At 39.5% G+C, this 17500-nt stretch overlaps 2 protein-coding genes across 3 annotated transcripts in view; both read left to right on the forward strand.

The window, feature by feature from the left end:
- The first annotated feature begins 1481 nt into the window (after positions 1–1481).
- LOC146455845 (kelch-like protein 24a) lies at positions 1482–6214 on the forward strand. 2 transcript variants are annotated; one of them, XM_085093789.1, is made up of 2 exons: positions 1482–3204; positions 5983–6214. In XM_085093789.1, the coding sequence occupies exon 1, from the start codon at positions 1533–1535 to the stop codon at positions 3177–3179; it is 1647 nt and encodes a 548-aa protein (XP_084949915.1). In that variant the 5' UTR covers positions 1482–1532; the 3' UTR covers positions 3180–3204; positions 5983–6214. The 2 variants fall into 2 exon arrangements, with proteins under 2 accessions (XP_084949915.1, XP_084949916.1); XM_085093790.1 differs by having other exon boundaries at positions 1482–3201.
- Positions 6215–11462: 5248 nt separating this feature from the next.
- Positions 11463–17500, forward strand: part of LOC146455846 (putative 3',5'-cyclic phosphodiesterase pde-5) — a 35661-nt gene continuing 29623 nt past the window's right edge. Inside the window, exons 1-3 of the mRNA XM_085093778.1 lie at positions 11463–11863; positions 12210–12395; positions 12488–12519. Coding sequence (XP_084949904.1) covers positions 11602–11863; positions 12210–12395; positions 12488–12519 — 480 coding nt within the window. The 5' untranslated portion in view covers positions 11463–11601. The remainder of the gene's footprint in view (positions 11864–12209; positions 12396–12487; positions 12520–17500) is intronic.

Here is a 17500-nt window from a genome sequence, read left to right on the forward strand (position 1 = left end):
TGTGAGATGTGAGGCGCGTATCGCCTACATATTTCCAAACTGGTGAACACGAGTTTCGATTGTGTCATCACAAAAAGATCAAGATTCCAAATGGTTTAGGCCAATATCGTGAAGACAGTCCGGCCGTTAGATATACAGCTGTATTAAATTTTACTTCTTCCTATGGATTATAGCATTTAAAAGAACCACCAATTTCTTCTTATTGGTAGCATAGCCGGGAGGGTTTTTGTTAGTCTGCATGTGTATAATTAACAATTATTCCACGCGCAAGCGTTGGATGTGAGATGATACATACTAAACGAGGCACGTATCGCCTATATATATCCAAACTGGTGAAAAAGAGTTTCGATTGTGTCAAATAAGAACAAGATTACAAATGGTATAGGCCCATCTCGTGAAGACAGTCCGGCTTTCAGATATCCTTCTTTGAGGAAACGTAATCAGTTGTGAGTTCGTTTAGAGGTGTGTTGTAATTTATGTTATTTTCCCAGTTCTCTGTGTGTCAAGGGCCGTGTGTCCCGGTCAGTTGTTGCCAAAATATATCGCAGGCTCAGAAACGACCTCGTTCCCAGGGCGTTTCCCTCGTAAATTGAGAACGAGGCTGAATCGAAAAGCTCTCTCGACTTTTCCGCTCAACAACCAGAATCGCTGCTTTTCCTTCACAACTGCGATTAGCAGCCATTTTATTTTAAAGGGCTTTTACAGCAGAACCAACCAGAACCTGAAAAGGTATTCCTTGCCGAAATTGGGGTTGATTTTCTTCAACAAAATTGTCTCTCAGTTTCCGCCAATATTGTACTTTCGTAATTGATTTCGTTTTTTAGGGCAAGTCCTGAAGTCAATAAGCCCCCCCTAGCAGAAGCTTTTTTGGCTTGTCACGCAATCTATGAGGAGGAAAGATTGCGCGACAAGCTAAAAGAGCGTCAACGCAGCGGGGAAGGCTAGGGAAAAATGAGGTGTGGCCCTTCTTAGATGGAACATGTAGGCTTTGTATCGCAGCAAATCATAATATATTATTATGAGTGTTAATAGTATTTCTTGGGCGATCTGATTGTCCGGCTACTCAAACTCCGAGTACCATTCCACACTGCAGCATTGTCCTGAAATTCGCGCCAGTTTTTCTTGCCAAATATGCAGAATTATGCTGGCCATCCTCTGCTTTAGTATATATATATACAGTCGGACCTCTATTAAGCGGCCACTTTCCAAAGTCCCGAATTATTATTTTGTCAGTAAAGTGCTGTATTCGATACCTCTATTCAACGGCCAACCTCTATTAAGCGGCCAGTTTTCAAAGTCCCCAGGGTGGCCGCTTAAAAGAGGTCCGACTGTAGTTTAAAAAAAATACTACCTTGGCGTCGGAGAATCTTGGCGGTGATCAAACAAGCAGCTCATTGGGTGGCCTGTTCACGTATCCTGGACCTCGGTGTCATGTGGTCGTAAAAGTCGAAAGAAAACTGGTAAAGAGCTTTGTCCACGTGAGGTGTTTTTTTGAACTCCGCCGAAAGTGAAAAGTTCCGTGAAAAATCAAAATGGCGAAGAAGGTAGACAAGATTACGCCAGTTTTGAAGAGGTCTTTCTCAGAGAATGTTGAAAGTCTTTCAGCCAGTGATAAAGACCATGGGTCTAACGTTCTCAAAGGTCTCTTTGCCATGTACAAAGACGGCAGATACACTGATGTTTGCTTAAAAATTGGCCAGGGACGAACGGTACGTGCTCACCGTGCTGTCCTGGCGTCGTTCAGCCCGTATTTTGAAGCCCTTTTTGGAGTCAACTGGCAGGAAGGAAAGAAAGAAGAGATTGAGATTCTTTGCTTAGACGAGCACGCTGTCAGCGATTTAATAGAGTTCGCGTATTCGGGCAATATTAACATCAACAAAGATAATGTACAAACTTTGGTCGAAGCAGCGGATTTTTTAGGGATTGAATTTGTCAAAAAATCCTGTGGAGATTTCCTGAAAGCTGGTGTCGATGATAAAACAAGTTTAGGCATCTGGCAGCTGGCAGATGTGTTTGCGCTGGAAGAGCTGAGCAGCGCAGCTAAACAGCACGCCTTGCGACACTTTGCAGTTGTTTGGAAGGAAGAGGAATTCTTGAGTCTTCCTGTTCGCCTTCTGACTGATCTGCTTTCAGATGAAGGACTTTGTGTTGTGATTGAAAACCTGATTCCATGTGTAGAAGAGAGAGAAAAGGTTGTGTTGCAGGCGTTGCTTCAGTATATCGAACACGATGAGGAGAATCGAAAAGAACTGCTTCCTCAGTTGTTGCCTCTTGTCAAACTTCCAACAATATCAGAGTCTTATCTGGACGAGGTCAGTGCATCGAAGCTTTTACAAAACTCCTGTGTAGAAATACTGGAGAAAGCCAAAAAACTGAAAAAAGACCCCCCGGAGAAAGATTCACCTGATAGACAATGGGCGGTACCAAGGGAGTTTGCTAAATATGTTATGACATGGGGGCGTTGCTTTGCCAATGGAGGGCAGGTACAACCCGAAATTGCACACTGTGTAGACAAAGATACGTGTGAAGATTTAGAAAGTGACCGTTATGTGACTGGAATGGAACTATGGATTCGACAATGGGATGGGCGACCTGTACTTGGTGGCCTCAAGGTTTGTTATAACGACGACAGCCCAATGATATTTGGTTACGGTGCTGGTGGTACCTACGCTGACACAGCTAATGATCAAGTGCATCACGAATTTCATTTGGAAGAGAATGAGAGGATCGTCAAAGTTGATGTACAGCATGGCTGGATGATTGATCAGCTGACATTTTACACTAACAAGAAAGATAAAGATGGCAAGCCCAAAAGCTATGGTCCATATGGAGGTAATGGAGGATCTTTCAGTTCAGAGTCCCCTCCTGCATCTTATGGATTCCTAGCTGGAGTTGCTGGTGCACTTGTCAATTCACAAGGTGAAGCAGGCATCACCCGGCTGCAATTTGCATGGAGAAGCTACGTTCTTCCTGGAAATCCAGAACCGCTGAAAAATCGTTGCCGGGTGGTCAATGGTTTAGATGATGATGATGATGATGATGACGAGTATGATGACTATGACGATTATGATGATTATGATGATTATGACGATGATGATTATGATGACTATGACGACTTTGAAGATATTTTCGACTATGAGCTTGGAGCCCAGCCATACATGTTTGAACCACTTGCTTGATATACCTCGCTATAAAGTGAATGTGGTATGACCTAACTCTTTCTGTGTTATTTTCAAAATAAATTAATGTGACACTAATGGATATTTCATAATCTAACAAGTAGAATTTCATGGTATGTCATCATGAAGAACATGATGAAATCCATTAATTATTAGAATAATATTTATGGTTTTTTCATGGTACTGCACTCAAGGGCTTTTTCATGGTTATATGAGTAAACAATTCATGTTTTTTTTAATGGTTGTTTTAATTTGTTTTTCGTGGCAGAAAAATTTTCAAGGCTATGAAATAGTTGTGAAGGTCCAAAAATTAATTTCCATGGTTTTTGACATTTTAATTGCATTTCATGTTTTTGCCAGGAGTAAGGCAACTTCTCATGAAAATGCCATATATTTGTCCAGTGTCAATGAAAAGTGTATGAATATCAAATCATGAAAAAAATTAACCAGCTGTTTTCAGAGTAAGGCCGTCAGAGCTACACATTCCAAAATAGCTCCTTGTACTAAGATACTACTACAGCTGACTGTATTTCAGTTTCTACCAAACTCTTACAAAATACTTTCAATTAAGAAATTCTCAGGAATTCCTACATGTACATGTAGGAATTATTATAGGGTCCTAATTTACTAAAATCCACTACCTACACCGTATTCACAAATGGCGGACACGCGCGGAAAAGACTGGCACTACGCATCAAAACGAGGCATTTTAGGATAAACAAAAAAAATTTCCAGCGAATGTAAGCTTCTAGAGGTTCGATAAGTGCTGAGTTTCTAAAAATTGAGTTTTTCTGATCACTTAGTCTGAACGAGTTCAAGTTCTAGTGTTTATTATTTATTGGTTGGCTTCTTGTAGCAATCTCAAATGCAAACTAGACACTCACAGGAAAAAACTGAGTTAGATTGTTTGTTTCAAACCTTCGAGTGTAATGTCTACAGAAAATATGAAAAGTTGTTAGAAAGATCTTCACTCTAGCAGGAGCCACAAAGGTTTATTCAATGTATTTTTTGGAAAGGGAATTAAAACAGGTTTCGAAGGAAAGAAAATGAATCTACAAACGGACGGAGTTCCAAAGAGGGTTGCGTGGTGATTACTACTCTGCAGTTCCGATCACAAAAGCTACAAAAACCGACTCCTACTATTGTGAACAGCTCTAATGCCTAAAAAACGAAAACAAAAGGAGGTGGAGGGAAGCTGCTGAAAGAAAAGTTTAACTAAGGAAGCAATATGTGAGCCAAGACTTAAATATTTCGGTACATTTTAGGCGCTTTTTCCCCGAAACAAAAAGATATCATGCATCGCAAGATTGGCCAAGATTCATGCAAGTCATTGAAAATGTGGCAGTTACCAAAGTCAAGAGGAACTACTGGAAGTAAGGGATCAATTTTAAGAAAATGATCCTGCAAGGAAATTCAGGAATGTCACTCTCAAATGTGTTATATTGTAACTGATTATAAGGAATGGCAAGTTTAGGAACCCAGTGTAAAGCGAAATACGATAATCTAATTCTGACAAATTCCCTAATTAAGTATGCAAATCTTTAATGATTTCAACCGAAATGCCGGTTAAAAAGCCACAATGCTGTGTTCTCTAGTCCCTGTTTCACGGAATACAATTTTCTCATTCAGGCAAGAAATGTTCCTTCTGAGCTTGTTCCATTATTAAACAGTTGGACTTTGATGACTTGATTGATTTAACAAATTATGAATTTTGAGGGGACTGCATTCTCTGCTTGTTGTTTACAGTACGGCTACAATATAAATGAATCGAAACAGACAAGTTTTGGCTCATCTGTTTCTTCTTTTTAAATTATTCGTCCAGCCATTTCTCTCCACATCCTTCACGTCTTTTCGTTGTTGTCTTCGTCTTTTTTTTCTTGGTATTATAGTGGTTTAGACAAATGGTTGTAGTCTCTCTTGCGCTCGGAACGTCTGATACGAAGTTGATCACGCAACTCTCATTACAAATGCATCCTTTTATATGTTCATTTTGTTTCCTTCAAGACCTATCTCACCTTCGGATTCCGAAAGACATACCAAACAAACTTCTGTAGTATCTCTATCCATCTGCACTCGAAAGTTGAATCCTTCGGAAACAAAAACTCTAACCGATTTGTTTCCGTGATTGTCTATTTTGCATTTAGGATTGCTACAAGAAACGAACCAAGAAACAATAGACCTCTCTCGTTCGGAATAAAACCAGCGATCTGAAAAACTTGCTGTTTAAGAGCTTATCAGCTAAATAGTCTCTCTGTGAGCTTGTACTTGCAGGCAAATTATTTTTTGTTTATCCTGAAACGCCTGGTTTTGATGCCTAGTGCCAGTTTTTTCCCGCGCATCCGCCATTTGTGAATACGGTGTATGTAGCTGTACTATATAAACCAGTTCTTATACTGGATTTCTTCGCTGAATAGATCCGTTGTTGGGTTTATTGCCAAAACAATGATGCTGGACAATTTGTTTGCAGTTTAATCAATGAACTTAAATAGTTGGCAAGGGGCGAAATATCAGCTGACAGAGACTTCCAGCTTGTCGCCTAATTATTGATTAAAAAATTATTGCCTGGTGGAAATTTAGAGGCAAAGTAAGCTTGGAGGGCATAGAGCAACAAGGGGCAACTATTAGCCCAACAGTCCTGGCCGATCCTGGCCCTGGTTGTTCAAAGAGCGGATAACTCTATCCAGTGAATAAATAACTGTCCAGTGGATAAAATGTACTGCAACCAATACATTTTATTTGCTCAAATTGTGAATAAAATTGTTGTTGTTGTCAATAACAATATTATTTTCTGCTTTTATTTCAGGAACTTGTGCCATTTTTAGAAGTATCACTCTTCAAGATATTAGGGAACTTGAGCACAGATGATTTTGAGCCACGGATGACAACCGGAAATTGAACTTTGCCTTTTTGGAGCGTTTCACGCCTTCATGTTTGTAATGTCAAGCCACATTCATGAACAAGAGCTTTTTGCTGTCCTTGGTAAGGAGCAAAACTACGCCAAAAAAGGAAACATTCGACTTCCGGTTGCCGTCTGTTGCTCAACAGTGCACTGCTTGGACACCTATTATTGGCTCAGGGGCTTGCATTTGTTACAAAGTCCCCACTTCCCCCACATATGGCCCAGCTTCCCCCCAACTTGGACAGTTGATGACAAATGCCTTATAATCAACATTAATGTATGCACACATAGTGCTGAAGGTAGCTTGTCTGTTGTGCGTGATTTCTAGAGTTGTTTTCAATGAAGTGTCAACAAGTAGCATAATGTAAATGCTTTCCTGTTGCTTTACTACTCGCAGCTAGTAGTTGAAAAAGTTCAGGCCTCTTTCAAAGCCTATTAGAAAATAAATCAAATGTAATCATGACTTGTTCAAAGTTGGTATCATCTGTTGTGAGTTCTGATTGGTTATAGTCAGTGATTTTTTTAAGTTTGGTTTTTCAACACTCAATTGAAAACCGCTCCATTCTCTGGTGATTTAAATCATTTTTAAAATAAATAGACTTTTGTATCCAATGGGTAATTTATACTGCAAAACAGTTGTTTGTTTCTCTACATTTTTCTCTTTTTTTTTTCTCTTGAATCAATCGAAAAATGGGAAGCATTGAAAGCTTGAAGCACGCCAGCCTCACTTGCCCCAGACCTTTTGCAAATTTGTTGACAGACCAATTCAAATGTATGACTTTTGCAGTCTATGGGTAATTAATAATAATGTTACAGATAAATCTATACTTTACTATTAATAGTGGCGCTGCATTGAGCGATTAAGTGGTCATTTAGTTTGAATTGGCCCCCTTGGGACAGTTAATTGAAGTGGGGCGAAGTAAAACCCGGCAAAACCAGCTTGAAAAAAGTTTCCTCGCTTGTGATGACTTTGCCAATTTTTGCCAGGTACTTCGTCTTGCCCTGACTTACTGCCTGTGGATCTCTGAGGGTGGAGTTTGCTCAGTTACATTAAAGGGGCTATTTAGGTATTTGTCTGTAGGAAGAAATAAAGCCTTTCTTGAGTGGTGGTAGTTGTGGGGACTTAGCCGTTAATGCTAAAGTCACTGTATAATTAAATCGTTTTGTTTTTTGTTTGGTAAAAAAATCGTCTTTCATTCGTTGGAGCATGATGCATGCATATTTAATTTATGGAGCTTGTTTTAGTTTGACTAATCGTGAACCATAACTTAGAATTTGTAATGGAAAATGCATATAACAGAAATAAATTTATGCTTGATTTATATTAGTGATTGACGTTAATCCACTTTTGAAGAGCTATGCCCAGGAACTAGGATGAGAACTATTTTACTTTAACGTTTAACTTATTAGCTTCGTCAGAATAGGGTCCTTTTTGAAATATTAAAATTCAGCTTGAATGCGAGGCTAAGAGGACACAAACAACAGAATTGAACAAATATGTTTATTCAATTTCCTTTGTTTGTGTCCTCTGAGCCTCTTAATGAAGCTGGATATTAATAATAGGTGGATTGCATTGCCACCATTTTGGTGGTGAAAACAAAAGAAAATTTGCTCACATAGTTTGCATAAAGATGGAAGTTAACTCCCAGAGGAAAAAAACCTTATTGTTCCGTACCACCAACATGGCCGCCATGACGTAACGTGCCATCAACCTATAAAGAAGCCTGTTGTCAGGGTAACCAATTATTGTAGGCTCATGACTTTATTCCTCCCCTCCCCCTCCCCAAACCCAAGGAAAGATTACACCACTCACTGAACATTACATCCCCTAATCTTTTTGAAGAGAGAGTGGGTGCTTTAATGTCTCTTACTACTTTATATCAGGAGCTGAGGGGTAAGAGACTAGACCAATGATGGATTAAGACACCACCCAGTGATGGGATCAGAACTGATCTAAAGGTGTTGAACACTGGTTAGTAACTGTATCCTCTTTCTGCCTGATGGTCTCCAATGCCCCATTACTGGACAATCCGGTGGAAACCAATTTAGAATGAAAGAGCACAGACAAGAGTATTTAAAAATAAGAACGTCATTCAAAGTCGGCTGGATAGGATACTCTATATCGTGCTGACATGCTATTAATGCTTATATTAACGCAATATTAATGTAACCTTGATATAAAAGGGTTCAAATATAAGCCACTGTCCACGGGTGCATACCCTAAGATTTCATTTTTCGATACGGTAAGAAATTCATGATCAGTCAGTTGTCTGATCAGTAAGCACTCCCACAATTGTAATCGTATCAATTTGGGAACGGATCTATCGAGTTAAGTTCTGGAAAAAAAATTCCGGAAATAATAATTATAGAGTTTGCCATTGCTACAGGAGACACACTTTAATTTCTGACTTGGTATCCTTGTGCTGTATTGGATATTTCAAGGCTTAAATGCTATTAATTTGGAGATATTAGCTTCTACAGCTACTCTGTAAAACCGAGGTTTAAATAAAGGTGAAGTATGTATGGTCTTTTTTTTATTCAAATGTTTTCAAACTTTCTACACCTAATTTTTGTGATACGCTCTTTAATGTGACAAACGGATTTTCTGTGACTGATTGATTGCTATGGCAGTTTCATTTCGTTCCCAGTCCCCTACTCGTTTCTTGTGGCCAATCGACCTGCAGCTGTTCATCTACAAAAGCAATAATTCTTTTTCACCGACCGTTCTCAAATACCTCAAATACAATTCGGGCAAAGTCACTTTTCGCTCGGTCGGTCTACACTTTTCACGCATTCAAAATGAAACCACTGCATAGGACAGTCGGCCGTTGTCTTATGCAATCATGCTTCCTGATTCGGATCCTCCATGAAGGCACCACAAACCAGTTCCTTCAGTGACTGATTTTCTAGGAGGCTTTCTCGACTTCGACTGCTTCTTCCTTGCTGCTGCAGCTTTAAGTGCACCGCCTCCTTGCTGTCGCCTTCTCACGTTACCTAGACGCACGATTCACCCACAACACTCAAATGAAGAGTTCGCTTTGTAAGCTCTTCCAGCCGTATCTGAGGCCAGTTCTCGCTTCTCCGTTTGGTCTTTCTCAAAGGCTTTCTCACTCCAGTACTGACCTATCCCGAGGTGAAGACTAAAACGAGAACGAGAAGCAAAAAAACGTCTAATCCCCCTCCCCTAGCGAACGATTATCCGTTCAAAAGTGCCTCTGTGCAACTGTCATTCCCCTGTCTGTCCCGTGTCTGGAGAGGGGGGGGGGGGGGAGAAGGGGGGTGTGGGGGGCTTCCATTGACTAGTGCATCTGGTGCATGAATTACTGTAGCCTTAAGTTTACATGAGACAGGCACGAGTTCAGTTTTAGCCCAGTGTAAAATGTTTACATGAGACTAAAGTAGGGGCATCCCTGGTGACGCAGGAACATTAACTACTAAATGTCGCCTCTTGTGTTCCTAGATCGTCCTGAGTCATTTAAAGACATACTTTTGTAAGCTAATTGCCGGTACCAGGTCGGCCGGCTTTAGCTGAATATACAAGTTGTAGAACTGATTGTTAGGAAACGAAATTTCAGTATTCCGAGAATTTACGTACTGTTGTTGCATTATAATTAACGAAAATGACCAAGCTGACTTTTTTTGTCGTTAAATGACATATTTACCCCTTCAAAACCGAAAGGATTAGTTTTCCAGTGTTATGAAATTTTGAACTGTCATTTTGCCGCAGAAATGTAAATTATTCATTTAATTTGGCCATTTTAACCGAGATATCCACCGAAATCAGCTTTGGGTGCAGCGGCCTGAAACGTATTTATTTTCTGGAACTTAGGCTATACGCTTGATCCATGTACACGAGATACAAATACAGCTTTTGTTTCAATCGTGCCAATTGGATATCCTTCAGAAAAGACCATGCAGACAGGTGCACCTACTATTTAGAAGTGACTCAATGGATCGAAGCGAAACTTACGTTTACATCCCTTCTTCCGTTTTTGCAGGGAATTGGTCCGGCGAAGAATCGCACTAATTGAGTTTTAGGAAACGAAATTTTAAATGCCAGCTGACCCTTTTTCGCATTTATTTTTAACTTAACAAAATAATTACAGCATCGAAAACGAAAGAAATTAGTGTTCCATGCCAGCATTACGAAATTCTGAGTTGACATTTTACCGAAGAAAAGTTTAGATTTTCCTTTACAACTAAATCCGAATTTAGGAGGCAATTATAACGTCTTCCGAACAGATATCGACATAAAATGAACAGTTTTGCACGTCTGTTTTTATTATTATTATTTATTTATTTTTTTTTTCATCGCAAAACTAGTAACAACAGCCAGTGCCGCCGTTGCAAAATTAAATCTGGCTGACTAATAAACCTGAAATCAAAATCGGCCGACTCACCCTTTGTCACTTTGGAAAACTAAAAATTTGCTTTTCAAGCTTGTTTCAAGGTCTTTTAATTCGGTTCACAGTCAAGCTTTCTTCGAAAAGCTCTCCTTGGCGTTACACGGGCAGTAAAAATGTATGGCCGCCCTTTGCGCCTGAAACATCTGCTGAAATTCTCAGAAACTCAGCTCAGCAGCAAATCTCCCTCCTAATCGTTATCGACTTGCGCTGAACTCTCCGTGTGGTTCTGGGGACATTTTATGAAACGAGTAAGAAATGGAGGCAACCGAAGTTGGAAATGTATATGCTTGAAATGACCATGATCAATTGGAAACTTAAACACCCCCCGCGGCAACCCCTCGGGTATTTGAACTTTTGAGAAAAGTTGGTCAAATGCCCGGGGTATGCCCAGGGGTATGCCCAGGGATGGGAGATGTTGAAGATTCGAATTGATCGGCGCATTACTACGAGTTGACCTGTTACGAGACCGTGAAAAAAAAGAAATAAAGAAAAACGACAATAGTGTTAAATTAGAATTGTCAAATTTGCATCGGTTCCTATAGCGATACTAGTTTAAACCACTTCGATTAACTGATCTAAAAGAGATTTATTTTGCTCCCGGAAAAACTCGCGCAATTAAAGTTGTCATCTTTAAAAATAAATTCATTCTTGCACGTATCCAGACAGTTGTTTTCGAGAGCGGGATACGACTAAATTTAAAGTAAAAGAAATGAAAGCCGAATAATCGAGCTTCTCGGGTAGTACCAGCACTTTCGTACAGTTTTTATAAACCACCGCCGATCTACTTTCGAACATTCATTTTTGAACATGGTAGCACTTAAGATTTCTACTCTTTTAATGGGCCTAAAAATACTTGTTTCCACCCTAAAATATAACATCTTGTGTCACTGTCAGTGGAAAACAAAAGCAGGCACACTTTAAAAGTTTTAAAGAGTGAGAAACCGACATTGTTTTGTTTTTGCCGGAAAGCTTACACCAAGTCACGTGATAAATGCACCAGGTGCACAGAGCTTAGCAATGAAGATAAACATCGTAGTGCGGTTCGTTCTTCGTTCTGGCGGGAGACAAAACACAGCGAAAAGTTAACATGAAAAGGTACCTCTTTCAGACGTCCTAAATGTCTAGTCCTTCGCGTCAGGTTGGAAATCGGCGTTTGCCACCTTTACCGAGTGGCTCACGACATAGCCCTAGTAACCTTCGAGTTTCAAGCGGCCATACTTCTTCGCCGGTCTCTGGGAAAGCTGCAAAAGGGCATGCTAGCAACCGATCGCCAAATAACCACGGCGGTCATATTACCCACATTGATCTGACCGCAAACTTTGGCGATGGGCCCTTTCGACCAGCTCTTGTCCAAGGAAAAGCGATTGGAAACGGACCAGGTAAATTTATATAGAGCTTCTAACTTGTCGAGGTGTTGTGTCCGGATAATCATTTCACGGCACTTCTCTCTTACAATGACGTAGATGATAGAAAGACTTCTGTTGTGATACAACACATCTTTAGGGTTTTTTTTTAGGGAACTTGGTTATTTGTCTCAAATACAGACAGCTTGAACTGTGTACTCTAGAAGTTCGATCTCGTTGACATTATTAAAATTGCGCTACTAAAAAAACCTGCTTCAATTGTCCCTATTACGCCAAATTAACCCTTCCGCGAGCGGCAAATGTGATTTTTGCGAAGGAAAAGTAGCGTAGTAAAACTAAATTAAAATTGATTCGCTTTCAGATCTGGACGAGGAGTCAGTACGTAATTTTCTGCGTGCCAACCCGTCTTTTTTGGAGGACTACGTTATGAAACATGTGGATCAAGATCGATTGGAGCGATGGCTTATCAGGAAAACGCGAAAATTGAAAAATAAAGGATCAAAGAAAAATATCAATTCCGTCGAGCATGACAACAATAAACAAAGCGGTAAGAAAACTAATATTTCGTCCGTCGTTAACTAAGTCTGAGTTTCTTGTCGTGCTCAGCTGGAAGCTTATGTATAATTCTTTTATTCACAGATCCACACCGTCCTTCGCTGTCGAAATGGAAGGTACGTAGGCGGATTGAAAAGTTTTAATAAATTATTATTAATAGTCCTAACGTAAAAATCGTTTATGGATTTCTCAGACAAGTTTGACACCACTCGAGGAATCATTTCCTGTTTTTGTTGTAAGATATATAGGTTACTTTTTCACAGTTGCATTTTTCTCCTGAAAAAAAAAATTCTCCGATTCTAGAATGATTAATCTTAAACTTAAGCTTGAAATAGTTTCCCCCGAAGCGAAAAAAAATGTTAGTACATTACTTTTTAATTAAATGGGTATGAATGATATTAAGAATTTATGTGATGATATTTTTCCAAGCCGTCGATGTACGTTGTTTGTATAAGTCTTCGTTTAATTTTAATAATGGACACGGTTGGATTTACTTGCAATTCGAGTTGTATTAGACATAACGGAGTATGTTTAGTCAACATGGAGGGGTGGGGTGAGGGGTTATTGTCATAGCCGAGCTAAAAGCATAGCCTACCTTACATCCACAGTTAAACATGCCAGCAATGTGGTATAACACTGTTCGACATTTGGCTGAAAGTTTTGTAAAGCTTAATTTACATGTACCCATATATTGGCCTGATTACTAGGTTCGGTCGCATGAACCAATTTATTGGTCAATTTATTTTCTGTTCAATCAAAGATATTGTTTTCCTGCACTGGAATCATTATTTAAAAGTTATGGTTGTTGAAGTTCGGTTGAGCCGAACGTAATATTCCAGTTTTAAACTTTTATTGCGCTCTGAGTTTAGGAAATAATTTTATTATTCTTTTTGTTGCTGCAGCGTAGGGTGAAAATTGGCGTGACTAAAAAAAATCTGGAGTGCTGCCACAGATTTTAGTTTTTTAAATCAGGCCAATTTTCCTTTTCTTTGTTAAATTTATCCTGTGAGCAAGCTCTCTTTAGGTCAGCTGCGGGAGGATAGCACAAGGGGCGAGCAAAGCGAGCCGTGAGAGGATTGGGATGGGGTCGGGAGAAAGGAAAGCTTGCAACAATGACTGAAGAATTTTCATTCCTGCTTCCCCTGGGCGAAGTTAAATACCATTGGCTGAAAAAGACACACCATCAATCAATTATAATTATTGACAGCCATTTGATCCATTGATTTCTTTGAACAAAGCCGACATTTACTACAAAAATTACATCCGTGTTTGCGCACATGCTAAATAAAGCAAAGTTAATGGATGTATATTATTGATTACTTGAATAAAATTTTACCGGGAAAAGTTTTTTGTCGATTATTCTGTCTTTGTTTATACTTCGTAGCTGTGTTTAGGAATAGGAAGCGCCGGTGTGTAATATTATAAACATTGACTAATTTGCATAAGCAGGCTGACAACTGAAATATCTGCGCCTCAAAAGTGAGAAGGAATTTAGCGGCTGCCAAATTTCACACTTCCCGAGAAATTTAACCCGTCCTTGCGGTTTTCTGGGGTGGAAGTGAAATAATCTTCAGTCATCGTTGCAAGCTCTCCTTTTTCCCGCACCCACCCCAATCCTCTCACTCACCGCTCACTCTATCCTCACGCGGCTGGCCTGAAGAGAGCTTGCTCGCAGGTTATGTTAAATTGGGCCAAATCAGCCTGATTAATTGATACATGAAAATTAACACCTCACTGATGGATCTGACAAAAAACTGTTGGCCAGACGTCATCTCACATGGGGTCATTAAACAATACGTGAACCAACGAATGTACCATAAAACCCCGGTTATTAATAAAGCCTTGGGCTTATGTACAATTTTGTAAGGCAGGGGTTTCATTAAGTTTTGAAGTAGGGGGGGGGGCACCTATAGGAGAGTAGCTGGGCAGAAAATTACTCTTGAATTGAATTTCTTTATGTTCAGTTTGAAAGTAGGCAGGTACTAACTCTTGTGTATCCTGGTACTGGTACCCGGGTCCCGCCTTCTTATGAGAACCCTGGTAAGGGGTTTTGGGTGGGCTTGTATATATATCCCAAAGTGGAGGGGGAGAGGGGCTCATAAGCAGAATATTAAAGAAATGTTTCAAAACAAGCAGATAACAAAACGTACTTTTAATTTCACTACAAGACAAAAATTCGAAACTTAACTTTACTGTAACCATAACATAAAAACACAAGATCAGACTTTGATCTCAGCTGTACATGTACTTCACAAGGTTAATTTAGGCTTTCCACTTCAAAATTGTCTCGTTTATCACGTTAATGCCTTGTCTGAGTCAATTCTGTCTCAAAGTGAAAGTCCACATCTTCTTCAAGGGCTTGATCAGTTGATGGCTTCTTGTGATTGGGAATAGATGGGTGTATAAGAAGAAGAGGGTGGGGGGGGGGGGGGAGGGGTGGGCTTAAAACCGGAATAGATTTTTTTTGTCTTCAAATAGATGGGCCTAAATCCGAGGGGGCTTAAAAGCCAGTGGGGCGGTGGGGGGGGGGGGGGGTGGGCTTTAATAACCAGGATTTTATGGTACATGTACATGTACATGTTGTACAACTGAGTGCTAGAAAAGATGTTTGAAGAGCTAGGGCTTGATATATAATTTTCTTCACCCACCATTTCTTTTTTTTTTTGCAATAGACTCTTTTTTGACAAAAGTTGCCAAAAAAATTTATTTTGATTAGTTTTAGAATCGAGGGTTCAGAAAACCATACAGAACTTTGTGTGCCAGATTTCTGTGAATTAATTTAGTAATTTGTGGATTGAAATATATTGTTTTGAGGTCAAAATAAATAAACTGTATAAGGCTCCTCAGACTGGTTATATAGGAACCCTACAAATGGTGGAGACATTTTCCAAAGAAATGTTATCTTAGGGCCAGGGAACCAGAGGTACCATGAATTTGTAATTTCACCAGATGTCCATATATTTGCATAGTAATTGTTCAAATAGTTGTAAGCTGTCTTAATTTGAATTGACTTCTCTAGAATTGTCACCTTCTCTTTTAAGCAGGGCTTCTGATATTATGCGATGTTGCGATTTCGCATAATTGACCTAAAATCGAAACAAATCGCATAATTCATGAAAAATCGCAGAATTTGAACAAAATCGCACAATTTAAGAAAAAAAGAGCAAAAATCTCGCTTAATGTTAAGTTTTCCAATAATTTAAACGTTATCTCAAGGAGTTTTTTCTTTCAAAAGGCGTCAAAAATCACCTGGAAGCGTTCTTTCGTTGATAAGTGAACAAACAGGCGTTCGATGCTTCATTTTACATGCTGGGGACCTGGTGCTGGTTTTCAATATTAAGCGAGTGATCATTGGCACAGAATAAACAATCCTTTTATGTAAATACACCAATCACAATCATTGATATATTTTTAAGATGGAAAACTGCTCGATAGTCAGGGTCCGAAATTAACTTTTTTAGGCAGGCGCCAAGTGGCGACTGAAATTTTTTTTCAGTCGCCATACGGAAAAATGCGGTCGCCAAAAAGCAGTAAAAAAAGTGTCAATAAAAGTTTTCCTTCGCAGCGAAACACGAACCAAAATTTTTGGTTGTCAGATCGAAAATTCTGGTCGCCAATTTTTCTTTTAAGAATCAGAACGAAGAGAATTTATACACCTACCACTGAAAGACCACGACGAACGAATCGAATGTCGGCTATATACACAGTTTCATAAGACTGCTAAATGTTTCAAATCAACTTTATACCTTCTCTTGTCTCTACCTTTTGGAGAAGAAATGTACCCGATTGAAAAACTGCCGGTTGGTTCTTTGCTCTATGTTCAAAATGACGATCGACTGATCGCCATGTTGTTCGCACCAGGCCACAACCGTGCAGCATTTCTCGTTCAAAAAACATGGCGGCGAAGCTTCGCGCGCACTGCTCGAGCTGTGAAGCGTTGCGATAGATTTATAATTACAGGAAAATCGGTTTTATACTTCAAAAGCAGTGGAAAGGTAAAAAGTAAGTGACCAATTGGCGGGCGGCTTTGAATTTCATTTTTATCGATTTGGCTGAAAATCAAAGTTACTGTTTGTATAATGATCGTGGCATGAAATAGTTAATTGCCCGCTGGCGACTAGTTGTGAAATTCTGGTCGCCAGTGCAAAATTTTTAGTCGCATTGGCGACCAGGAAAGCGCAATTTCGGACCCTGATAGTCGCTTGCAATATGTAGTTATTTTGTTTTAATTGAAACAAACATCCTCATTATGGATAAGTTTGTTGTTAAAACGCCGAGCACTTCTTCGCAGGAGAAAAAAAGATGGCACCTTCCTGTAAATATTTCGGCAAAAGACAGGGCAAGAAAGTACTCCGCAGGAACGTTTCATGTTGACGATGGTCTGTTGTTTACTCTGCGAGCAGTGTCTCTTTTGATCTTCCTAGATGTTTTGCTCTTCATGCAACATAGTGGTTGATCATCTTTGAAAGTTTGTGGTTGACAAACACCTTGAAGCTGAGTCACACAAGCGGAACACGAAAAAAAATGCGGGTGGGAAGCAACAAACGCTGACTTGACCAAATTAGCAATATCTGATTTTCAATAATTTGAAATGAGGCAACAATTGATTTATTTCAGCTGTTTCTTCATTTCTCCGTGCTCTAATTGCTTATTGAACAGCTAAACATGGATTGTGCTCCTCTTAGACCTAATAAAACAAGGTTAAATTAGCTAAAATGAAATCGCATAATTTGCCGCATAATAGACCTTTCTTGCTGCATAATGAGACTTAAAAGTGCCGCGTAATTTCCAAATTTTTTTCGCACCCTATCAGAAGCCCTGTTTAAGCTTTTTGGAACACCAAAACACTCTGCGTAAAATTTCGTTGTCTGATGTGAAAATTAATGCTGGTACATGTAGGAGAAATAATTAAAAATTAAACTGCAAATCACCATGGGAGTACATACATGTATTAATGGAGTACTCAGGGATGTCACTAAAAGCCAGCTACCAGCAAATTTCACTGTCTGAAAGAGATTTTATCACCAGCTGCTGAAATTTATACAGAACACAAATACTTGAGGCTAAGTTTAATGGTGCACAGTCCAAAACAGCCAG

The sequence above is a fragment of the Pavona decussata genome, unplaced genomic scaffold (genome assembly GCF_977016875.1).
Source record: "Pavona decussata unplaced genomic scaffold, jaPavDecu1.1 SCAFFOLD_269, whole genome shotgun sequence".
NCBI lineage: Eukaryota > Metazoa > Cnidaria > Anthozoa > Scleractinia > Agariciidae > Pavona > Pavona decussata.